Consider the following 26,785-nt stretch of genomic DNA (forward strand, 5'->3'; position numbering starts at 1 on the left):
ACATACATACATACATATTGTACATCTAAGGGTTTTCTTCAACAGAAGTTGACAAAATTTGAAGCAAAAGAGAAAGGGATTAGAAAAAAACAAAATATTTTTGGAGGAATAGCTACACCGTTCTTTGGTGAATATTACATCTGCTAGAGAACCATTTATCCATCCATCCATCCATCCATCCATCCATCCATCCATCCATCCATCCATCCATCCAATTTATATAGCTGCCCATCTCACAACAAATGACTCTTTTTCCTCTTTTTCCCTCTCTGCATTTTACTTAAAAAGTATACATAGAGTTGGCTGTAAAATCTCTTAGATTAAATGCCTGTGCCAGATAAGAGAACAAAGTGTTTTCTTTATGTCTCTGATGTGAACCTACAACCACTGTCATATCAATCTAAATCTACTTCACATAAGTCTTTACTCAAAACACTTCTAAATATTGCAGGATATCATCCTTACCGAACAGCCCTGCAGAGCTATACTAATAAATTTTCTGAACAAGCTTTTATTGCCTCTTCCATTTATCAGAAGCATTTATTTCCAATGACAAAATGCCTAGCCCTCAGAGTAAAAAAAAAAAAAAAAGGGTTCTGGGTATAATGTAACATTGAGAAAATTGTAATATTAATTTCAGTTAAATGAATTAAAAGATTCTTTACTAATACTGATAGTAAGAAAAAATTGTATATAGATCCTTTCCTCAAATATAGTTGGTAAAGAGTACATAATTAATGATCCGCATCAACTGTTTTATGATACAAAGCCAATTTCGGGGGAGAAGAAGTAAAAGATTGATTTACAAGAATGTCATGATAATATTTTGTGACTGTCCTGTTAGGTTGCCAAGAAAAGCAGAAATAAATAATTTTAACCTGCTAAAGAGGGGCTGACATGATAGCATCATACACAAGAATTTATCTGAAAGATGCAGTGACATGGTTTAAATCCATTTGCCAAAGAATATTCTAAATATTTTTAAAACCCTAATTCAAGCATTGGGCATTATAAATTTGGTTTTTTTATATATTAATTTTATTAAACATTACAATTAAAAAGATAAAAACTTGTACAAACTAAAAGAAAAAAGAAAAATAGTACAGAAAAGAAAAAAATAGAGAAAAATAGAAAAGAAAAAATAAGAATATAGTAAAAAAAAGAAAAGAAATATATAAAGAAATGAGTTCCTCCTTCATCACAAGTATAAATTTTAGTAACTTATCACCTTCTCTTATAATACAGCAAATGATCTCTTCTTCCCACATCCCACCTCTTATCTATAAACAAATCCTTAAAGCCTTGTCATTCAGTCCTAGTCACCAAAAGTCCATTAAGGGTTACCAGAGATAACAACATATCTATTTTAACCTTGATCAAATAAGCTAACTTTATATTCCTAACGACTAAACAACAACAACAATCTTGAGCTTTAATCACTTCAAATAATGTCCTAGCGCTTGATTTCTTTTCATTTTTTCTTTGTCCCTTCTCACAAAATCCTTCAAAGTTTTAACAGATCTCTTTTGTAAATCCAGTACAGGAAAGTTATCCAAGTCATTCTTCTGATGTGTTATTTATATATCCCTTTTAATTATTAAGACATCAGCCAATTCCATTTGTATATCCAGTTTGTCCCATAAAACTTGTTCCTCTTCCATAAACATCTTTCAAACACAGTCTATCTATAATGGCAGACATTCTTAAAATTAACTTCTGAGTTCATTGTTCACAAATATCCTTCAATATGTGCAATGTTAAAGTATTTTGCTCCATTCTATATTAGTAAGTCAAATTTAAGTGTTCTTCTCCTTTAACTGTAATCTTTAGTTCCTTCTGGTTCTCTCTAGTGTCCAACCTTCAAAGTCCCATCCTATCTTTTTTTTTTTAATTTATTTTTTTAGAATTCAAAACAATAGAATTTTCCCCAGGAAGGGGATTCTTATAATTAATTTCAATATCTTATTTCAAACCCATCTAGACCCTTAGTCCGTTTGTAACTTTCCAGAATCAACATTCTAGTCAACCTTTTGCTGTTTATTCCAAAAAAAGATTTTTTAAAATACATAAACTTATATTTAAACCTTCTTTCACTAAGGATTGGAGGAAATTTACCTGTTAAATGCTATAAAACTTGTTGATCCAAAGGTTCCTAATAGTTGAAAAGCAATTAAGAAGTAATTCCAAAAGTGATTAAGAAATGAGGCTTGGTGAACCCTGTGTCCATATAGACTACATTACGGCTCTGAGCTTGGTTGAAATCCCTTGACTCCCAGCTGTTCAATTCACAAGTTGACCACAAAAACCTCAGTTCTTGCAGTTTACTCATGAGGAGCAGCTGTCCGAAGTACATGTGGGCAATCTCAGGAGAGACTTCACCAGCCAGAACTCACTGTGTGGCCACCTATCTCTGCCACAATGCTATCCCCACTCCTTCAGAGACTTCTAGTTCACCATGAGTGCTCACTGGAAGTTGGTTATAAATTTGTTGACACATTTCTTAGTTGCTTCTGCCTTGTTGGCTTTCCCAATTCTCATATATGTTATCATGAATTCTAAGTTCATGCCACTGCTATCAGTAACCATGTAGGGTTGCAATGGCAGTTCATTGTACTCTAATTCAACAGTCATCACTTAAAACAACCACAACAACCCTGACCTTTGGGAAGATAAAGAGAACTTCTGCTGTCATCTGTTATCTTTGTCAACGAATCTAATCATGAAATTTAGAAGAAAATGTAGCTTCAACTGAGGTCACAGTACCACATGTGGCCCCCAAACAGCACCAAAGCTCTCCAGACATTATGGCAGATGCAGAGGAAATGATTACATACACTGACAGTACTCACATTAATTACAATTTAATTATATTTAATTCTAATTACATATTAAGTTAATCATTCTTTTAAAAAATTCTGCCAATTGTAGCCCTGGCATGTTATTTGAAGGCTAATGACCTTGACCTAAAAAAGACTAAACTCTCCTTTCTAAAAAGTGATTTCATACCTAACACCCCCAAACAGATCCTTCCTCCAATTATGTCACAATATGCATGTTTCAGTTTCATTCTAAGACATACTACAGGTACTAGGCTGTGCATCTACTTCAAACAATTCCTGAACTTTTGACCAAGGCAGACTCTTTCAAAGAGATTACAGTCTTGTCCAAAGCTGACTGCTCTTTTCCAAAGAAAACCAACGTTTTACATCAGCTGCACTGTTTTTTAAGGAGAAATGTAGCATGAAATAATCAGAAGATATCCCAGAAGATGAAATTTCACTGTAATTTGGGACCAAATATCTACACAGCAGCAACAGTACCAAGGCTTCTGGAAATTGTTAAATAGAAAGCATCTATCACGGTGGCTACCTACTCAGTGTCTGGCTGCTACTGCCAGCTCCCCAATGAAGTGATATATAATTCTTATCATTTGGTAAGCACTTTCACTTTGGCTGATGGGCAGAAGGAACAAGACCCAACCTCCTGCATTGGACAATATTTGCCTGCAACTTATAAAGGGGGTTATGCATGAACTCCAGCAGCCAGAAGCAACTTTGGGTGGGGAAACTGGTTTCAAAACAACATAATATGGCTTGGGAATGGGTTACTTTAGGGACCATCTTTTCCCAGTTGTTTCCATCCGTCCAATCCAGTCCAGCAGAATGGGTATGCTCTGGGTCCCGTCAGCCAAGGAATGTCAGCTGGCGGGGACCAGGAGACGTGCCTTTTCTGCTGTGGCGCCTGCCTTCTGGAACATCCTCCCTTCTGAGATTAGGATTATCCCGACCCTTTTGGTTTTTTGGAAGGCCTTGAAGACCTGGCTTTATGTCCAGGCCTGGGGCCCCGAGTGTGCAAAGGGCCATTTCATGGTTGTGCTGACACCAATGTTTTTTTAAGACCTCTTGGCTGTATTCATATTTAATTTTCTGTATTGTTTGAATTGTTTGACTGTTTTTATTATTGTTAGCTGCCCAGAGTCACTAGTCAGAGATGGGCGGCTATATAAAATGAATGGATGGATGGATGAATAAGGGAATGAACAAGGCTCTCCATGTACAAACTCCTTTGCATATATCTCTCTGAAATCTGCCAGGCTTTACCTGTACTTAGGAGGAATACTGTATTTGAAAATGCCATTTCATTCTGTTCTGAGATTAAATAATGTTATAGTTATCACCTTAAAGAAAAAATAAAATAAAAGCTTTAAAATTTGGCAGTCTTCATTTTTCCTGCAGGGGCTACAAAATCATTTGTTGATTTTCCTGTAAGTAATGGGACAGTATAGCCAGCTTCAGATTTTATGAAGATGCCATTTTAGATCCGCTCAGAATGGAAAATCACCACTCCAAAACACTGACTACAGTTATATGTTTTCTGAAGATACATAATGAATTTAAAAGGCATTTCTTACATTACTTTTTTTGTGCACATCCTAAAAGCTACAGGGGAAACCAATTCCTTCAACATTCTATAACTTGATGCAACCAATATTCACCTGGATTGGAAATGCTGGGAGAAATATCTTCACCCAGCTACCTGTCTTTTTTCTTTTCTTTTCTGGAAATTCCTACTGATTTTTCTTATGGAAAAATAAGGAAAAATTGCAAACCTTATTCTGTTGATTTCTTCAACAGATGAAGAGGATGGGAGGACGGAAGGCTGCAGAATCATTTTGAACCTAGTTTCTGTTCTAACTTGGGTCAGCTCTTATTGGCCAAAGTCATTCTTCTATCCTCCATTCCATATCCTTCCTTCCTCTGAATCTCTTATTCTTTGTGCTTGCCTTCTTTTATGTTTGCCAGGACTATCAACTTAGAGCAGTGGGAAAAACATGTAGGATCTATAGTATTTGGAATTAGTTTCTCAGTTTGCACTGGGGATTTTGCTGCAAAAATAGTTCAGGGCATAAGAGTGAGAGGTCAGAAAATGAGGGGAAGGGCCTGGAAGAGTTTCCAGGTTCAATCTTGTAACACTGCTGCAACAGTGGTATTTCTACAAATGCAGTAAGCCTTTCATTCATTATAGAACAGCCATGGCTCTGTCCTTACCTTTTCCAAGTCTGAAATTAGTGCTGAAACTCAAAAAAGAGGTAATATTCAGGGAGGCATGTAAGCACTATACCTCACATTACAGAAAAATAATATTATATTGTTCCAGGAGAAAAGCTGAGTTGAAATAATGTGTAGAAACTCTGCTTGAATTAGTTATTTAAACAGTAAAGTTTTGCCCATAAAGACAATGCTTTTCTTTCATTACTCAATTATCAGCTGAGTAAGAGAGATGGGTTTCCAGGCCTCAGATGCATTTGATGGCACTGGAAGCACTCCTTGTTTATTCATTATGGCTGAATTCAGTCACACCTACCTGGCAGTAAATCCCAAGTAACTCAGAGGCTGTTACTTCTGAATAATGATGCATACAACTGTACTGTTAAGCGCTGATCAACTGTCATCCCTGGTCTTCTTCTGCAGTTCAAACTGGAATCCTACTTCATTACATGGCCTCAGATTTATGCCTTTTAACATCATTTGGGAGAATAAAATACATGACTTAAATCAATAAAATGCAATCATAAGTACTTATCACTTGGAGCTGATGTTATACCATATATGAACTTCTGAAATTTTAAAAGAAGGGCTTTTTTTAATGTATGTATCTTAAATTTGTATCTTTTTTGTCTCATATTTCAGTTCTTCATGATTTTTGGAATGCCAAAATTTAGGAGTTCACTAGTGACATTTGAATTCCCAGAAACATATATCTTATAGGCAGAATAAAGTTTAGATTATATATCCTACCGCAGAGGTGGGCAACCCAGAGTCCATAGCCTGTACCCACCATCCCAAGACCACAACATGGCCAATTTTCAATAGTGCAATTGTTGCTTTTGTTTTTCTCAAAAATAAGAGCAGAAATGAAATTGGAAGTCCTCTGAGAGGGAAACTACTTTAATTTCTACCCTTAAAAACTTCCTCTCACCTGAAATCACACTGTTAAAATCCAGCCATCTCAGGCTATTTGCCCCTTCCAATGATGTCATCATTGTCATAAACTTACTTACTTACTTATTTATTTTCTTTTGGTAGTATAGTCTGTGGGGCCTTTAGGAGGTAGAAAAAAAGGCTTGGGAGACAGATTTCATTCCCAGGCCAAAGTAGTTGTCCATATAAGTATTTTGTTCAGCTGCCTCTCAATCATCTTTGATGTTTGTTTTGAAAGGTAAGTCCATTCTTATTATGCTGGCTGGGAATTTGGTGAGATGAAGTCTTTACATATCTGGAGATCATCAAATTGTAAAAGCCTGTCCTTAAAGGTTTATTGTATAATTCAGCACTACTGTAGCATCTGGTACTTAAGATCTAATTCAATTTAGATTTATCCAGTTTTACCAATGTAAGATGCCAACTTTCAAAGTACCCTTAGGCAGTTCCATCTAGTTTCTGCTTCTCAATATTTCTTCAACAATGAAATATTACATGAATCTATATTTCTGGTTTCCCTTTAATTCCTGTTTATATTTTTCTTGTATATTTATTTTCAAATATAAATCTATTTTATCTTCCAATCTACATTCAAAGGCATTGGGCCCAACAGTTATAATTATGAAGCACAGGTATGCAAATTAACAATTTTTGCTTCCATGTATTTTGGCAACTGAATGTGTACACTAACTGAATTCAAATCTATGAGCAAGCTGATTTACTTGCCTCCCATTTTCACTTGAAGCTTATACATTTTTAGTCAGAAAACTGCAAACCTTTCAAAAAAAAAAGACTCTTCAAATTTATAATGGAACATCAAAGATTTTTCAATGAATATATTTTCACTGCACCCCATTTTTTACTATTGTCTTTATATTTCAGGTGTGGATATGTTACAAAGAAGGCTAAAGTGTGTGGTGGGTCCAGTTTAACAAGGGAAATATGGACTAGAACAACAAGGGATTGCTTCTGCCAGGAAGACCTTCCAAATAACAATGAACACCATAGCTGGGAAATGCTCTGACACTACAGTAAAACAATAGTTGCTGCTTCCCCTGGAGCCATGGCCCCAACTGAGAAGAACACTAGAGAACAGTGAGCAGAGGGAAGTGGAATGACACAGAAAGCAATGTCTACATTTTCTCCATTTTTAGCTCCCAATTCCTTCCATCTGGATATCCCTCCGTCACCTGGTCTACATTCCTAAATTCCAGTTGCAGTAGGGTTTTTCCCCCCTTGGTAGCCATTTTACACCAGGTAAAAACAGAAAGGTCAACCTTATTTGCTCTTTTCTTTGCATGCCACTTAAAAAAGAAAAGTAAAAAATTAAGGGGATGGGATTGTGAAAGAGAGTTGCTACACTGGGAAAAGTCTGTAGGAGAGTCAAAAGGAAAGGAAAAAAATATCTGGTTTTGAAACAAATTATTCTGAGCATATTAGGGAAATAGAGACATTTTAATTTTTAGTGTCTCCCACGCTGAGGGCAATAAATAACTCTCTGGGAGTGGGCCCGAGATACACCTGATACCAATTGTGTTTTCTTTTCAGTGCCAGGCAAAGATGTTCTTATTTTAATAGGCGTTTAAATCAATATAGCCAATGTGTTGGTTTGTAAAATGTTGCTGTTTAGAAACATTTTATTCAGGCTGCTGCTTTTATTGTTTCAATGTTATTTTATTTATTGTGTTTTAATGTACATTTTAATTGTTCCAGAATGTTTGTTTGCTTATTTATTTATTTATCAAATGTCTACAGCCGCCCATCTATCTAAAGAAACTTTGGGCAGCAAACAACATATACACATTCATTTTAAAAAGCCAAACAAAACCCAGATAGACACAAACACACACCAGAGTTCAAGTTAGTTAACATCCTGGCCCCAACACCTAGGGGAAGGGCCATAACTTCACAGCCTTCCAAAAGGCCAATAGAATAGATGCTGTCCGTATCTCTTTGGGGAGGCTGTTCCATAGGGCAGGTCATGAAAGAAAAGGAATGCTTCTTAAGGTCCACTAGATGACACTGGTTCACCCAGGGGACCTGGAGCATGCCCACATTGCCAGATCTGGTGAGATGAGCAGAAACCAATGGGGATAGGCAGTACCAAAAGTAACCTGGCCCAATGCCATATAGGGCTTTAAAGGTGAGAACCAGCACCTTGAATTGTACCCAGAAACCTTCTGAGAGTCAGTGTAATTCATATAGCAGCTGCATTACATGGGCGTATTATGGTGTGCCCACTACTATCTGTGCCACTGCATGCTGGACCAGCTGAAGCTTCTGAATGTTCTTCTAGGGAAGCCCCATGTAGAGCATGTTGAAATAGTCCAAGTGGGAGGTGACATAGGTATGAGTGGCCATGAGTTGTACCTCCTGATCTGGGAATGGGTGCAGCTAGCACAGAAAATGTATTTGTGCAATGGTTCTCCTGGCCATGGCTGCCACTTGCTCCTTGAACAGGAACTGTGAGTCCAGGAGCACCCTCAGATTGCATACCAACCCTGTTTGGGGGAATGTAACTCCATGCCAAGTTAAGGACAGAAAATCACTACATGCGGGAGGCCCTAAAAACCACAACCACTTAATCTTGTCAAGATTCAGCCAAAGTCAAAGCTCCCTATACAGACTCATAGAGCCTCCAGACACTAAGACAGCACTTCAACAGTATCACTTGGTCACCCTAGGTTAGAGATACACAGTGGAGTATCATCCCTACTCAGAAGTTTCGTATAGAAGTTTAAAAGGAATGGGCAGAGAGTTGAGCCCTGCAGTACCCCACAAAGCAGTACTTAAGACGGATCTTTGCCTCCGCTCCCAACATTGACTAGAACAGACCTTGGAGGAAGAAGAAGAACCACTGCAGAACAGTGCCCCCCATTCCCAGCTCCCGCAACCATAATATGAGCAGTGATATCGGAAACCGCTAAGAGATCAAGAAGGGCCAGGATGTAAACACCACTCCCATCCTGAGCCCAACAGAGGACATTTGCAAGATCAATGATGTCTCAGTTCTCAACGGTTCTCAATCCTGACTGCAACGGGTCCAAATAATCCACTTCCTTGAGAGTCCTTTGAAGCTGCAGGCTTACCACATTCTCAACTACCAGAAAGGGGAGGTTTGAGACTGGACAAAAATTCCATGTTGTGAGCCACCACGAAAAACCTGGGTTTGAAGTTGCTATACTAACCTTATAAATAAATAAATCAATGTCATTACCCACTTCCCTTAGTTACTGCAAAAGGAAAGGCACTCTGCATGTGTTCTGAGACTTTTATTATATTTTTTTCTGACTGCTAGAAATATTTTTTGGCAACTAAACTTGGGCATAATTTGTACACCCTTCACATATGTCCACAAACAGACATTCATACATATAACCCAAAACTTTTTTTTTTTAACTACAGTCCATTAATTTATTGTTTTGGATAACAAGCAAGATGAATTATGGAGAACTATAGGCTACTGGTATGGTGCAGTGTGCAGTAGTTGCGGAGGTTCTGTGCACCACACAATGACACCAAGAGTTTGCATCATGATGTGGCTCACACCATACTTTCCCATTGAATTATACTTATTCCATCCTGATCCCACCATTTAGCAACATTGTTTTAACAATATATTCCAGACCCATTTCAAGTAGCCAGTATCTGGTACTATTTAAAATAAAAATCAGATCTGGAAAATGTTGTTGAACTACCCTGAACATGTCATGTACAAATTGATTTTTGTTTATTTTATTCTTGAGTATGGTGTTAAGCCAAATCAGTGCAACTAAGCATAGAATCTTTGTGTCAGTATGATATTAAAATTATTTTATATAAAAGAAAGATAGAGGATAAACTACCTCTGTCTTGAAAAAAAAGATCTTAACAATTTAACAATAATGCATGTATGTTTTGCTATTCTTCTGATTACTTTTCCATTGACATGAGTATTGGACAACTTTTAAAGTTAATTAGCACCAGTATTTATTCTGGAGACAGGAATATTGATATTGTAATCAGAGCTGTCTTATACATCCCTAAACAATAATTAGGTTTAAGAAAGAAAAGACAAATATGCAGGCAGTGGTCAATAGATCAAAAGTGTTTACTGCAAAGAAGGACCTTTTTGATTACTCAAATATTACCTTGAACACGTTGCACACAGTAAAAACAACTTGGGGTTTTTTTGTCCCTGGTAATACAGAATTGCTTCATTGTTTCATACACCTTTACAATAATCAAAATGATTATTCTCAATATTATTTTCTCATTTTTTCCTGACTTATTTTTTACCAACCTTCAGTTTTTCTCTTGAATATAATACTCTACCAGTGGCAAATACAACTTTCAAGATAATGGGATGATTCATACCCTCCTTATGCATGAAAAATAAAAGTACTGCTACTTTAAAAAGTAGTTCTGAAGCCTAAGTTATGTCAGTTGATGAATACTATGAGTTTGATGATAAATACATACATATATCTTTTTTTAAGTAGTACATAGATGAGTTTGCAGTAAATTAAATGTATATATTAGCAAAGAACCCCCCCCCCCATCCTATGTAAGATAACAGGTCACAAACAACATCATAGAAAAGTCATTCTTTATGACGTAAGGAAAAGAATGAAATTCCTAAGCACATAATGTAATTTTAATGGCTGTGCACATTAAAATCTGCTGCCCAGTTAATAAGGGTTACTTATTTAATCAAAGAGGCTTTTAACACACTGACCTCATCAATTAATCAATACTATCATTCTCATGACTTGATTAAGCATTTTCTCAGAAGCTTCTGCACAAATATGCATCTACACAAGTGCATGTATGCAGGCACTTCATATCCATATACAGACATGTGCTCCTTGTTTGCATGTGAAGACAAACCCTAGATGTCCTTGCCTAAGGGCACAAAGCATCTTCAATGTCCACCCATACGCACATATGCAGACATGACTATATTTTCATATTATGCACACACATGGACACACACAAAGGAAAGGTGTATGTACTTGTACATCTTCCCCACATGTGAACATATCCTATGTAACCCATACACTTAAACAATTTACCTACATATACACATATGCAAAAAAATGTTTAAAGAATAACTGCAGTGGGGAACTAAAGGATCTTCTCAGTCACCATTTATATTTGCCTAGCATTAAATTAGTATCTGTCAATCTACCTGCAATGTTGTTACCTGCCTGTCTTCCCAACTCTCTTCCTCCCTTTTCCATATGTTTCAGATAATTCTCATTGCCATGCAGACTCAATGCATGGGAAATCTGTGATAGCTCCAAGCACTTTTCAGAAACTTAAATGTCATTTTTAATCACATTCTCCATCGATTATTTTTACTGCACTTCTCCCTTAGAGTTTCTGGCTCCATAGCTAGTACATAGCCCGTTTCCCGAACCTCCTTTTCCTCAAAAGTATTTTCCGCTTCGAATACATATTTGGCAGCATGTCTCTTATCCAGAAGACATAATTTTTAAGCAACTTCTAAATCAACTCTTTATTCAAACTTCATTTTCTAATTATCATACCAGTTGTTAAGAGTTTGAAAATGGGGTTATGAAAATCATTATTACCTGATACGATTTTAATATGGTCACAGGTTCTTCTCCATTTGGCTCAGATATTCCTTGATTTTGTAGTAGGTTCCTCACTGTTTCTTCCATTCTGGAAAGAGAAAAGGGGGAAAAGGTACAGTAATGAAAGCACAGAAGCTACAACACATCTCATTATACAAACATAAAGTATTATTTCTTAATCGCTAAGTTGAAAAGAATATTTCATGTTTATTATGTACAGGTAAATAAATATCACCAAGAAAGAATTCAACCTTTAATATATCTTTATTGCCTATGCTTAATAATCCTACCTTAAGACTTCTCTAGACTTAGAAAAAAAGATTCTAGCAACAGTGAAAATCTGAAAGATATGCTATTTGAGTACAAGTGAAACCTTAATCTAATAGACCCTCATTTAGTGGAATTCAGATACAAATTTCCATCTGGACATTTTGCAAATTAATGGGCACGTCCCTTGTACGGTTACTTTAGATCTAGTTTTCATCTCAGAGCAGTGCAACGTGATCTGATATTGAAGGAGATCATCATGCATTGTTGTGGACAGATCACTCTCTGTCTTCCAGCTTGCAAGTACCACCGACTGCCACAGATCTGCCCAATGCAGGTGACTGATGCAGCCAATTGGGTTCCAAAGGGAACTTGGGGTTTTCTGTTAGAATCTAGTGCACAGTTCAACCTAATCCTTGGTTGCAGCCTGGAATATGCATGTGACAGAGGCTCTGGACCACGCTGCTCCTATGCAGCCTCTCCCTGTCCACCAAATCTGGGGTGCCCCTTAGTTCTCTTAGGAGCTCTGGGTAATGAAGCACCAGAAGAGACACATAAAGAGCTGTTGAAGAAGATGAAGAGCAAATCTGATCAAACATGGGTAAGAGCTCACATCCAGGATTCCATCATGGTGTTAAGAGTAGTGAAACACTGTTATTTCTTCATCCTTACTGGATCTGCCAAAAGCTGTCAATGCTGTCAATATCCTGACCCAGTACCTGGAGGGTATGAAGGTCTGGATTGGGAGGAACAGACTCAGACTCAAGGCCAAGTGAGTATTTGGGCCCCTTGTATTTGGGAATTTTTCATCTTTGGCCGTAGATGTGGTTGCATTGCTCCATTCAAGACTGGTGTATAACCTAGGAGTTCTCCTGGATTCATAGCCACTACTCAAGCAGCAGGTAGCAGATGTGGCCAGGAGGGCCTTTGTATAGGTCCATCTTGTGCACCAATTCTGCCCATTCCTGGATTGGAAGACCCTTCAGATAGTCACTCATGCCCTAGTCACCTCACAACTGGACTACTGCAATGCTTTCTACATGGGGCTGCCCTTACATCTGGTTCAAAATGCAGCAGCATGGGCAGTAATGGCTATATCTCAATATGCCCATGTGTCATAACTTCTCAATGAGCTGCACTGGTTGCCAGCTGGCTTCTGAATACAATCCAAGGTGCTGGTTGTCACCTATAAATCCCTTCATGGCATAGACCCTGGTTATCTGAGGGACCTGTCTTCAATGGTTTCTGCCCTTCCAATCAGATCAGGCAGATGGAGGGAGCTCTGGGGCCCCTTGTCAGCCATTTGCGAGAGACAAGATCAGGAAACAGAGTCCACAGGAAGACTAAAACTATACTTTATTGAGGTAACCTATAATAACAGAATCTGGCAAGCCTAACTGTGCTTTACCTCCCCTCCCTCTTATATCCCAGTGAATCAGGGAGGAGTCTGCCTGAGAATATTTGAATACTGTCTTGTTACCCAGGACTTAGGAATGCTTCTTTGCTTATATAATGGCTCTTACCTATTTCTCTCAAGGTCATCTCCCTGACTCTCTACACCTTTATATTAAACAGCGTCATCTAGTGGGACCCCAGAAGCATGCCTTCTCTGCCACACCTGCCTCTGGAACAGCATCCCCTGGAGATTCATACGCATCTCACTCCGCAAGGGTTCCAGAAGTCTTTAGAAACATGGCTTTGCTCCCAGGCCTGAGGTTAGGTTGTGGCAAAACCAAACATCATCAATCTCACAATAAGTTCCATAATTTCAGTTCTTAGGAATTGAAAAACAAGAAATACTCATTTTATATGTGCCTCCTTCTATCTCTTGTTTATTATGCAGAATAATAAATCAGAGTTTATCCTCACAAAAAGGCTTTTGATTAATAAGACCGTGAGCAAGGATTTGAATCTCAGGCTATTAATACAAATTAGGCTGTTTGTTCAGGAGTGCACTTTGGCATTTAATATAGTTTTCTACAAAATTCCTATATTTTGACAAAGAGCTAAGGACCTCAGGACTATCTTACTTGATCAGACCACAAACCATTTATTATATCACTATATTTAAAGAAAGATGAATCTGGGAGCTCAAAAGCAGGGTAAAAAAAAAGAGCAACGAGAACTTCCAGTGTTATGTAGCCAATATATGGTCTTCTTTGGAATTACTAGTTCACCAATCCAGTCAGCATTCATTATAGTTATTTTTTTTATTATAATAGCACAGTTTATTTAGTCTTTTATGCTAAGGATAGCATTTATGCTGTTTCCTAAGGAAGCTTTCCAAGCAATTCATTCTATTCAGACATCCAGTAACAACTGTTATTTTTAGTATGATTATTATTTATTTGATATGCTTGGTTTCCATTTGCCAAAAAGTACCCAGTACAGTCATTCCATCTTCTGACCAAATGTGAACAAGCCAAGTGTAATGTTCAATTAAAACAGTAGCTCTTATTTTCTCCACAGCATAATGGAATAATTTCAATTTATATATTGACCTTAATCTTTCTTTATTCCAAATCTTTTTCTTCCCAACTATACCACCCATAAAATAAGGCATGTACAAGTGACTTCACAAACTTGTCTTCAGTACACTTTCCTGGCTAATTCTCCAGCACACTGAAAGGGATCAAGAAAGAAAACAGCAGCAGCCACCACCATAATCATCTTGCCAAACTGGTAGATGGGCTGTCCTGCTGAGCCACCATTTATATGAATCAACACATTCATATGTGTGTGATTCAGAAAGTCACTGAGATGGCAGCAGCCTCAAAAAAGTGTTATTGACATGGAGGAAATCTCAGCAGTTGCATGCATAATAGTAATGTGGAACAGTTAGTTCATAGAAATGTTCTCTCTATACAAGTAGAAATCAGTAAGTATTCACACATGTTACTGAAATCAATATATACTGACATTCTCATCAAACTATGACATATGAAAAATAGCTTTAACCCTTCTTTTCCCTTTATTTCCAATAATCAAAACAAGAAGCAAGATTTAGCTCCCCACAAAGAAAATATTATGACCACTTGAATCAATATTAGGTTGATGTGAAATACTCAAAATACATTCATACACAGAAACATGCAGACACACCAGTGCAGGTGTTTAACTCCCAGAAGAGTGCATCTTATGTGTTCTTTTGGTCAGTGGAAAAATATGATGGCTCCAAATATTTTAAAAAGTAATTCAAAAACGAATTTTCTACTATATATATTGAGACTGACTGAAACCTCAGACTACTCCTTTCATTGTTAAATGTGCAAAATGATATTTTTAAAGACAAATCAAAATATACCATGTAATAAACTAATCCCAGTATAGTGGTACCTCTACTTACGAACTTAATCCGTTCCGTGACTCTGATCGCAAGTCGGGTTGGTCGCAAGTCGAAGTAAATTTTCCCATAAGGTTCAATGTAATTACCGTTAATCCATTCTGGCGTCCGCGTACCACGCGTCAGGGGCGGAAAAACGGCCACTTACCACGCGGCAGGGTGGAAAAATGGCCGCGGACCACGTGTCAGGGGCGAAAAAATGGCCGCGGATCACGTGGAACGGGCGGAAAATGGCCGCGGACCATGTGGAACGGGTGGAAAAATGGCTGCGGAGTACATGGAACGGGTGGAAAATGGCCGTGGACCACGCGGCAGGGCAGAAAAACAGCCGCAGACCACATGGAACAGGCAGAAAAATGGCCGCAGACCACGTGGAACGGGCGGAAAATGGCCGCGGACCATATGGAACGGGTGGAAAAATGGCTGCGGACTACATGGAACGGGCGGAAAATGGCCGCGGACCACGTGGCAGGGCGGAAAAACGGCCGCGGACCACGTGGAACGGGCAGAAAAATGGCCACGGACCACATGGAACGGGCGGAAAATGGCCGCGGGCCACGTGGCAGGGCGGAAAAACGGCCGTGGACCACGTGGAACGGGCGGAAAAATGGCCGCGGGCCACGTGGAACGGGCGGAAAATGGCCGCAGACCAGGTGGCACGGGCAGAAAAATGGCCGCGGACCATGTGGAACGGGCAGAAAATGGCCGCAGATCCGGTTCGTAAGTCGAGGCGAGTTCGTAAGTAGAGGTAAATTTTTGGGGCCGGAGCTGGTCATATCTCAAAAAATTCATAAGTAGGGGCATTCGTAAGTAGAGGTACCACTGTAATTTATTTCAACTGTTATAATGGAACACTAAACAGCATTTATTGCTGTTATTTTTAGAAAATAAATGGTGATTTTGCAGTGAATGAAGGTGTTAGTTTAAAAGTTGTAGGGTGCTATTCTCATCTAGGCATACACATGTAAAATAAAATAATTAATTTTTGGCATAATTAGTTATCATTCTGTCTCTCCTTCTATCCTTGTCCCTACAACAGAAACAAGCCATACACACTCGCTGCTGTGGAGATTAAATATTAGACATATGCTTCCCCGAAGACAAAGAGAAACTTTTTCAGGTGATCTTCCATCCAGAGAGTTTAAAATACTAGATGTATTTGCTACTAGCACTGTATCGGGGGTTGGGGGGGGGGCAGGCACAGGAAGCTGCATTATGTCAGCTTTATCCATTATTATCTGCATTGACAAATGGAATGAGGCTTATCATTGTTGGTCCCACAGTCAACTGATTGTTTAGACTAGATTTGGCATTTTTATCCACCTAACGAGTCCTTGCAAAGTATCTGGGACAGGCACAATGTTGTTGTTTGATGGTGTTAAAGGTATCATTGCTGTTGCTGCTGTTGTTGTTTCTAGAATGGATGAAATCAGAGAGTTTACAGAATTGGTTCCCTAACTAGCATCACAGCCCCCCCCAAAATTGTCATCTTTTTTGCCTTTTGTACGGAAAGATTTCTAACAGCTTTAAAATCAAGAGACAGATTTTCCAGTAGTCACATTCAGACAGCCAAAGTCAAAAGAACAGGTACATGTATCTGATAATACACCTGAATTCAATCTCTATGTTATGCCAGTGAATATTATTTCAGCAAAATGACTTTACTTCACATAAACCACAGAGAAGCCAATAGTGAATTACTAATGTTTGTGAAACAGAACTATGAACAAAGACAACAAAAGAGGCAAAGACAATTGGTCACAAATGGTACTTTGTTCATCAATTAAACAAATGTAATTTTATTTAATTGTTTTCATATCTTGTATAATAGGCAAAGAGAGTCCAGAACAGTATAGAAAAAGGTATAGCAACTTAACCCTTCACGAGTTATCACTGGCAAGCAGTTGTAAACTTTAGAAAATGCAATCATGTGAACAATTGCAATTTTCCCATCAAGCAATTAAGATAATGGTCAAATTAAAAATGTATACAATGTAATCAGTTTGAAATCATTTTAAAGAGTGCTACTCCTTCTTGTACTAAATCAGCTGTAAGAAAACATTATGACTATGTTGGTAAAGAATAAAAGTCCATCGGTGATCATCTGCATGCCATGTGCATGTGCTTTCCACTGGCCCCGAAAGGTTTTAAATTATGAATGCACAGTTGAAGAAGTAATGAAGAATACAGTTTACTCAGTCTACTTGATGGGCCTTTTGGAGAGGAGTCAAGATCCTTATCAAACCTTTTGAAGTAGTCTGATGATTATTTTAGCTGCTGTCTTTCACTGGCGTTTGGCTCTCCTAAATTATTTAAATCGCTAATTTATTATTTCTTATTAATTATTAAACTGGTTAAAGTATTTAAGTTATTTGTGAAACACTGCTCTAAGGAGCAAAGGTGTCGTATTAAGTGAAAAAAATAAAAAACAATAATAAATAGCATGATTCCGCTGACAACTCTTCTGTCACTCAGAATCAAGACTACGGTAGTAAAAGCATAACCAAAATGAATTTAGCTGTAATGGTTGAATTCATTCTGGAATTCTAGGGTTAATATCAATTATACAAGCATGGATGTCAAAGTAAAGGATATTGAAGTTAATGGGGTTGCAATAGTGGTTTGGTATTTGCTCACAAAAATACCTGAAGGAACAAAATTACTTTAAAAAATAATTTGAGTTATGGGTTTTTTAAACTCTTATGCTGGGCACAGCACTAATGGAAACCTCAGTTGATGTTCTTTTGAGATCAAATTGGACATAATGAAGTACATAAATCTAAAATTTTCACAGAAAAATCAAGAGAATGAACATATGTCAGATAAACATAACTACACTAAATTTGTGAGATTATGCCCAGAATGTGAAAAGTTTACCAATAGCTGGCTCAGCGATAACCAAAAAATTCCATTGCTGAACATGGACTTGCATTTGGCTTCCCAATCTAATGTCTTTATCACTTTACAGTTTCTGTAATGAGGATTGGATTTACACCTATCTTTAGTTGTTAGGTAAGGAATGAATCACCTCATCACTGGGTATGTTGGCTATGCAGGAATTATATGAAGGATATGAAGGATCATGGGTTCCCCAATCTTGTTCTAAGTGGCCAGATCTTAAAGGTATGGAAAAAACCAGCAGTGGAGATGCATATTCTCAAATATGCCCTCTAAATTATGATTCCTGAAGAAAATGTTATCTATGAAGTCCGGATTTTCCAAAACAGAAATATCTTTTAAATCAAGGAAAATGTTTCTTCATAGTAAAAGAGAGAAGGGGGGGGAAGGGGGAGGGGGAGGGGGGAGAGAGAGAGAGAGAGAATACACATTCTATTAATACACTGTTGAAACAGTTCAATTCTATTCTGAAAAGTACCTAAAGAAAGGAATATTCATGAATTGAGGTAATAAATTGAGTTTTGTATATAGTGCAAGAAAGGAAGACTTATAAAGATTTTCAGAAAATAGAATAAAGGAGATATCTGAATTAAAGATAAAAGGGTCAAAGGGAAAACTATTTTTTATAAGGCTATTAAAAAGGTTATGGCACAGGATTGAATGGAAGAAAAGAGTCGCTACTTATTCACAAAAGTGTTTTATTTATTCACAGCAAGTTTCAGTACATTTACTCTTCCGAAAGGGTGAGAACAAAGGGCAGAGAATCCAGCAGAGGATGATTTGTAAGGAGAGCTAAGGTGAGGCAGGGCTTGGTCTTAATGATAGCTCTAGAATAAGAGCTACACCATCCTTTATTTACCCATGTCTCAACCACTTGCACATAGCATTTATCTTCAACACAGTCAGAAATGCATTTTCCAAACACTGTATGGGTTTTTAGCTATAAAGCTCCCATTGAGCTTAATGGGAGTCCCGTAGCTAAAACCCCATGCTAACCTTTGAAAATGTATTCCAAAGTGTCTAAATAATGTACTATTTGAACATTATCCTCTTAAGCTGGTGTTATGATGTGACTAGAAGAAAACAAGGATTTTTAAAGCCATATTTTGCAACATCACATACCTAGCAGGGGTCTCTAAAAATGTTTACCTGAAAATGAGTTTCTTTTTCACTACAAGTGTTTTGCATTATTACACCAGTAGGACAAAACTCTTTGCAGCCACTGCATTAATTTTCAAATTATAAACTCTTGTTTTTTTTCTAATCAACCTTACAAGGTTTCAGATAATCTGAAGCGGTACTCTAGGTTGTACTTCATAAGCAGAATTAATTTAACTTGACATTGTTCATACATCATTTAAAAGTTTCTGTGTCTTAGCACACTAATATATTTAATAAGTATGGGAAGAATAGTAACTATTAAGACAGAAATGGACAAGTTTTTAAGCTCAAGAGTCTATCAACTGGCAATAACCATTTGTTTGTTGGAAGGCAGAACCAATGAGGCTTCCTCCTCCTCCAGCAATTCTGTTCACAGAACCCAGCAATTTGAGAACATTCTTTGCAAGGGAGAGGTAAAGTGACCATTAAGTGGAGGAAAAGCATCATCCTCATTACACCCAACCACCTTACTCAGGATCGCTGGTGTCCTACTGCCATCACAAAGCAAGCAGGTAAAGCAGGCAAGATTCCTCATAGCCATGTGGAACATGCCTTTTTGTAACCAAAGGATATCAGTTGACCACACCCATAGATGATTTTGGACAAGGGTTTCGTTTTAATCTCTTATAAGAAGGGAGGTATGCATGCCCAAAGAAGAAAGAAGACAACAAGTAGACAACAAGTGGTAAGGATGGAGAGACAGGAACTAGTGGGAGCAAATTCTCCCTTCATGTTCATGTCCCAATCAGAAAGCTCAAGACCTATCAGTAAATTCTAGTACATTTTTCCTAATATTAGCCTGGCTGTCAGATGCCCTACTTTTTTTGCCTATCTTACTTCTTAGAAAGAAGCCCATGTCATTCCACGTCTGCAGCAGCTTTCTACTCTAATGCATGCAAAGGGTTGGAGTCAGTTCCTGAGCTGAAGGAAATTTCATTCTCAATCAGTGTGGTTCTGATTATCTTTCTCCACAATACTGCTGTGCATCCCTTGGAGACTTCAAGCTATTTGGCATATTATTTTTCTTTTTCTTTTGTCTTTTTTTTTTCCCCTTCCATTTTAGATTTTAAGGCATTTTTAAAATTTCATTTCCCCCCAGCAATCCTTCTGTAGTTGGACTGCTGTATACTTGAAAGGATAAAATTAGCAGCCCACAGGTTGCTAAACTGTGAGCTTAGGGAACAGGTGAGGTTGGTACACTTACTATGAAACATGTTCAAGTGACCAAAGGTGATTTTTGAGGGGAAAAAATATACATATGACTCAGTATTATTTTCTTGGTTACTACATCATGTTCAAGGTACAATAAACAAGGTCACAGTATTTCTAAGAATTTTATCAACTACCTTTACGGTCAAAGGTGAATTATATTGACTTCCACAATTGTAATTCAACTTCACAGAAACAATCTTAACACACTGCTAAGTAGTAATAAAAGAGGATAGCAGATATTCCTCTATAAATACCATAGTAAACAACCAGGTAAAAAGCATGAACAAAGAACAAATTATACAATCATAAATGTTTATGTCTAGGAATGGGAGAAAATTAATTTGGAACACATATTAATGCAGTTATATACAATGCACTCTCCCCAATGTAAAGGCAAATCAAAATGTAATTTCTGAGGCTTGTGAAATTAAAAATGTGTACAAGTGTGTATATTAAAAGAAAGTGTGTTAAAACTGTGGAAAGGAAGAAACTGGCACATAAAAATCATTTTCATTTTGTGAGATGTTTAAAAAATATAAAACTGGTGTGGAAATGGGATGGAAAAAATTACAATTGGGAAAATGAGAAAACTGAAACAAAGTCCAGCCTTTTAGATTTCATCTCCCTCTCCTGCTTGGAGTAAATACAATGTCTGCAATGTCAAACCATTTCCATATTGCTGTTACTTGGATGTGTCTATGAAGTCACCATGAGTCAAGCTTCATTAGAAGGAGACTTTACTTTTGTTATCTGCAGCACACTATATGTGTGTATATAGTTCAGAAGGAAAAAAAGGCATGCTACTTATTTATTGGATGAAATCTGCAGAAATGGGTCTCTATTTTGAAAACAAATTTTTAAGACTCCACAGTCAGGAGAGAAATATACTGAAAAGCCTCCTTTATTTTGACACATATTCCTTAAATTTAACCATGTAATGCTTTAACTATTCACATCAGTTTTATTTTCTCTGATCAGATATTCAGAGAATTGTAAGTCGCAGTCACAATTGTAAATGCCAGTAAGAACTGTATTTATAGCACTGGATTATTCCTATTGAGGCATGCATAGATAAAGAATTTTTTTTTTAATTCACTAGCTGAACTGGAAATTAAAAATAACATCAAAATAAATAAACAAACAAACAAACTTTTCTGGTGATTAAATTTGAAACAAATCCCCTGTTTCTGAAGGATTGGTCTATCAAAAGTTATTACTTATCATACCAAAATGTAAATTCCATGTTCTGAGAGATTATGCTTCTGAATCCTGGAAAATACAGTAGTCTTCAGGTTACGAATATTTATTCAGCAGCTGTTCAAGGTTACAACAACACTGAACAAATGGTACTTACAACAGGGTCCTCATACTTACAGCTGTCACAGCTTCCCTGCAGTCACGTGATTGTGATCTAGGTGCTTGGTGCCTGGCTCACGATTACGACATCACAGCGAGCTACAGTCACATGATCACAATTCCCAATGTTCCCTGCTGGCTTCCCACAAACAAAGTCAATGGGGAAGCCAGCAGGAAGCTGGAAGTCACAATCACATGAGGTCCTCGCTTAACAACCCACGTGGTCCTTGCTTAGTGACAACAACCAGGACTGTCAGAATTGCTGTCACTAAGCGACATGGTCACGTGACATCATACTTTACTACTGGGTCGCTTAGCAATGGCAATCCCAGTTCCAATTACTATCGTAAGCTGAGGACTACCTGTACACTGATAGAGGACTGTAGCTTTCACACCTCTGTCTTTCAGCTTCATAGAAGCATCGGACTGACAACTGTTGGAATAAGGATTCTAGGCCTTGGCTCTTGTGTCATAAGGTTGTCCATGTCTGTGACGAAGTCTGTATTTAGTATTCTAAGTCTTAAATCCTAGGAAAGTATATTTACAATGAAAACAAACACATTATCATATAATACTGAATTATATTATTCGAACGTATCATCTGAAGATTAAAAAAAAATAGAAAGTACTATTAGTGAAGAATGGGAGGTCATCACTGTACTACAACTGTGCTGAGGAATCCTGGAATTAATATTTCTGTGAATTATTTTATTTGTATTTCTACAGTGCTTTTTCCTCCCCAATTGTTCTTTGAGGAAGCCAAAATAGGTAAATAAACTAGTATAAAGCTCAAATTGATTTACAACAGAAATTGCAGCTAACAGTCCTAGACCCACATATACCTCCACACTTGTGGCTCCTGAAGATCACTTCATCATAATTGATGAAAAAATGTGGTATTATTTTCTGCCATTTTGGGACAGGAAGCCCTCAAATACTGTGGGGGGAGGGGCGGGGACAGAACAGACCTCAATATTTCACCCTAAAAGCCTACAGTCTCATCATACTGGTCTTATCTGGTGCTGGTGGAGGTAATGATGGTGGCAATGACCACAGAAGCAAAGACACTACATTCCATTCAAGTGACAAGCCACTGTTTATTTTCTTAAAGTGGTTTGATGCTTAAACAATGGGAGAACCTAACTGGGGCAAACAGGATCTAATAAAGGCCTCCCAAATACCACACATTAATGCTATATCTGATTATTTTGTTTTATATATATGTTCAGGTACAGATAGTAAAAAATAAGTTTTTTATTTTAATTTACTCTAAGTAACCACTACTTCGAGGTTTTCATTCTGTTCCTTTAAGTCTCTGGTGGATTAAACAGCCTTCTGTCAGCCAATTCCATAGAGGGATCCAGATAAGTGGTATTTGACACAGCCATTCTATCTGCAAAGCACACTATATTCCCAATTTTAAGAGGTTAGCAGTTCTATATTTAATCATAGAGCTGAACATTAAGGAAAAAGCTTGGATTGTGTCTATGGACATAAAGAAGTGTGCCACGATTTCAGCTGCAGAAAGGAAGAAGGCCCTGACTAAAATTGACCTTGTCTCACCTTCCCAAGTGTACCGCTTCCTTAGCTGGGGTGGGCTAATTGCTGGGGGGGAGGAAGCTACTAATAGTTAGGAGTTATAGCAGGAACAAGATGGGAGAAGGAGATATCCCCACATGCCTGACTTTTCAATGCCCCCTCCTCATTGGCTTCCCTCTATCCACCCCAGTTGGATGTGGGGACAGCAGAATGGGAGAGCTGAGCCAGTGTTACTAAGAGCCTTGTTCCATTCCACAGCCATCAGTCAGGGCATGAGAGAACAACAGGAACAGAGGTCAGAGGCAGGAAGCAGCAGCAACGTAGCATCCTTCAGCAAACTTTGGCAAACCCAACTAAGAGAAAAGCAGGTTCCCAATCCGAAAGCAGTGGAATACTGTCCCTGCCCAAGTTGGCAGGAGCAAGGATGCCCTGCTCGTGTGGTCTCAGCTAGCTGTGCTATCCATGGGTTGAGAGGCCCAGCCCGAGCTGTGAGTTGTCTCTGTGAGATTTGCCCCGTTCGACAGAGAAACTCTCGTGACACGTGTGGTTCACAAAGAAGGTTTACTCATGCGTAACGTAGTAGTCACAAGCAAAGCCAGGACTGGCTTGGTACAATTGCATCACTTGTTATATTCCCCCCTTCCCGCGCTTTTTCCCGCCTCGTGATCGCGTTGCGGCTGTGGGCTATTAGGCCCCCCAATGTCCCCCCTGATTGTTCATGATGGCAGGGTCGGTCAGAGTCCATTGTCCTTGATTGCCAGTCCCCCTCCGGCTGGGTTGGCCCCTCCCTGCTACGTGCAGACCGCGGGTTCTGTGCTGCGTTGCGATCTTGTTTCGCTGCCCTGCGGCCCCGTTCCTTGCTTGCTCGCGCCGTTATCAGTTCGTAATTAAAAGCTTCCGCTGCGGTTTTCCTGTTTAGCTGGCCGCAGGTGGCTCGTTAATTAGCGGCGCTTTCGGTTCCTCTTTTCCCCGCTAGCTACCGCCGGTGGATTCCGCGTGGTCTGGTTGCGAGCTTCCCTGCAGCCCCGTGCTTCCCTGAAACCTCGTGCTGACCGAACCTGACATGCCGCCCCCCTGACGACAACTCCCCCCCTCGGTCCTATTTCGGCTTCCCGGGGTATTTACTGTAAAAGTCCCGCACTAGGTCCGGCACCCTTATGTGGGTTTTACTCACCCATTCGCTGTGGGACTTGGGGAAATGTTTCCATTGCACTAGGAGCTGGGTCTGCCCCTTGTGCCTCCGGGCGTCCAGTATCCGGTTGATTTCGAAATGCTGCTCCCCCCCGACCATGATGGGTGGTGGTACTCCCTCCGCCTTGTGCCAGGCGTTCCCCGGCTGGTGCAACTTTAGCAGGCTGCAATGGAACACCGGGTGGATCTTCCCGAGGCTTTTCGGGAGCGTCAGCCTGACGGTCACCGGATTGATGATCTCCGAAATGGGGAACGGCCCCACAAACCTCGGGCTGAGTTTTTTCGATGCCTGGTGCGTCTTTAGGTTTTTGGTTGACAGATACACCTGGTCCCCCACTTTCCACTTTTCCTCGGGGAGCCTCTTGCGGTCCGCGTGCTTCTTGTAGTCGGCTTTGGCTCTTTGCAATGCTGCGTGCGCCGCTCGCCGGGTCTCGTCGATTTGGGCGAACCAGGCGTCCAGGGAGTTGATCTGGGATTCCGGCTGAGGCAGCTCCGGCATGGGGACGAATTCTCTCCCGGTGGCTACTTTGAACGGAGAGAACCCGGTGCTCTTGTGGACGGCGTTGTTGTATGCCACCTCCGCGAATGGTAGTAGCTCCGCCCAATCGTCCTGTTGGTGCCCCACGTAGCAGCGCAGGTACTGTTCGAGCCCCCGTTCAGGCGTTCCGTGGCTCCGTCCGTCTGCGGGTGCGCCGCGGAGGATAGGGCTTGTTTCGTCCCCACCCGCTTCAGGAACTCCCGCCAGAACCGCGCGATGAAGTTGCCGCCCCGATCGCTGACGATACGTCGAGGTGCGCCGTGGAGTCGGTAGACATGTTGCACGAACAGTTTCGCCAGCCCCTCGGCCGTGGGGACTCGCCGGCACGCTACAAAGTGCGCTTGTTTGGAGAATAAGTCCGTGACCACCCAAATGGCGGTCTTCCCCTTACTCTCCGGGAGCTCCACTATGAAGTCCATGGCGACCTCTTGCCAAGGGCCGTCGGGTTCCGCTACCGGCTGGAGTAGGCCTCTAGGTTTGCCTTTGGCTCCTTTCGCTGTTGCGCACACCGGGCAACCCCCGAGTACGCCTCCACGTCCTTCCGGAGCGTGGGCCACCAAAACTGCCGCCGGATTAAGTGGAGTGTCTTTACGAAGCCGTAATGCCCCGCGCTCCGGCTGTCGTGGGCTCTCTCCATGACCTCCCGTCGGCAACCCTCGGGCACGTACAGCTTTCCTTCGTGCCACCACAACCCCTCTTGGCCGGTTAGCGCCTCTCGGTTCTGCTTGAGCCAACCGTCCCGCTCCGCTGCCTCCGCGAACCCTTGCCTTACTTCAGACGCCGCGTCCCGTCGCTCCCCCTTGGTCTGGCTTCGGGTCACCGCCTTTGCAGCCAGCCTGCTGGCGGGGATGACGGAGTCCACGATCTCCTCCCGTAGGCTGGCGTGTTGGGGCATGCGAGACAGTCCATCCGCTAAGAAGTTGCGCTTCCCGGGGATGTGTTTCAGTGTGAACCTGAACCTCCCGAAGTATTGGGACCACCGTGCCTGTTTGGGGGATAGCTTACGCGGGGTCTTCAGGGCCTCGAGGTTCTTATGGTCCGTCCACACCTCGAACGGTTCAGTTGCCCCCTCCAGTAGATGCCTCCACGTGGCCAGCGCCCACTTGACCGCGTACGCCTCTTTCTCCCACACCATCCACCTCCTCTCCGTCTCGGTGAATTTGCGGGAGGCGTAGGCGCACGGGTGGATGGCCCCCTCCGGGCTGGGTTGGAGCAGGACTGCTCCCGTTGCCACGTCTGATGCATCCACTTGGATTATAAACCGCCGGTCTGGGTCGGGATGGCGCAGGATCGGCTCCGCGGTGAACCGCTGTTTTAGTTCCTCAAACGCCCCCTGGCATTCTGCAGTCCACGCGAGTGCCATGCTGGGCTTGGGGGTTTTCCCAGTGCCCTTGGTTTTTAGCAGGTCGGTTAGGGGAAGGGCGATTTGGGCGAAGTTCGGGATGAACTGACGATAGAAGTTCGCAAACCCTAGGAAGCTTTGGAGTTGCCTCCGGGTTCGCGGCGCTTCCCAGCCCAGGACATCCCTTACTTTCGCCGGGTCCATCTCAATTCCCCGGCTGGATATTCGGTAGCCGAGGTAGTCTAGTTGCTCTCGATGGAACTCGCATTTCGAGAGCTTTGCGTACAGCTGTGCCTTCAGCAGTCTCTGGAGCACCGTGCGCACCAGGCTCACGTGCTCCGCCAGGGTCTCGGTGTAGATGAGGATGTCGTCCAGGTA

General features: G+C 40.3%; 1 protein-coding gene across 5 annotated transcripts in view; it reads right to left on the minus strand.

Moving 5' to 3' along the window:
• Positions 1–26,785, minus strand: part of NCKAP5 (NCK associated protein 5) — a 680,918-nt gene that overhangs the window by 254,586 nt on the left and 399,547 nt on the right. For all 5 annotated transcript variants that reach the window (XR_015797191.1, XM_088146486.1, XM_088146485.1 and 2 more), the window contains one exon: positions 11,558–11,648. Coding sequence is in view for 4 of the 5 variants with exons in the window: in XM_088146486.1 (XP_088002612.1) it covers positions 11,558–11,648 (91 nt within the window). In the remaining variant the exon portion in view is untranslated. The remainder of the gene's footprint in view (positions 1–11,557; positions 11,649–26,785) is intronic.

Source organism: Python bivittatus, unplaced genomic scaffold (assembly GCF_059951505.1).
Source record: "Python bivittatus isolate LINGU-HERP-01145 unplaced genomic scaffold, Pbiv_v1 ctg000480_np1212, whole genome shotgun sequence".
In the NCBI taxonomy this organism is placed as follows: domain Eukaryota; kingdom Metazoa; phylum Chordata; class Lepidosauria; order Squamata; family Pythonidae; genus Python; species Python bivittatus.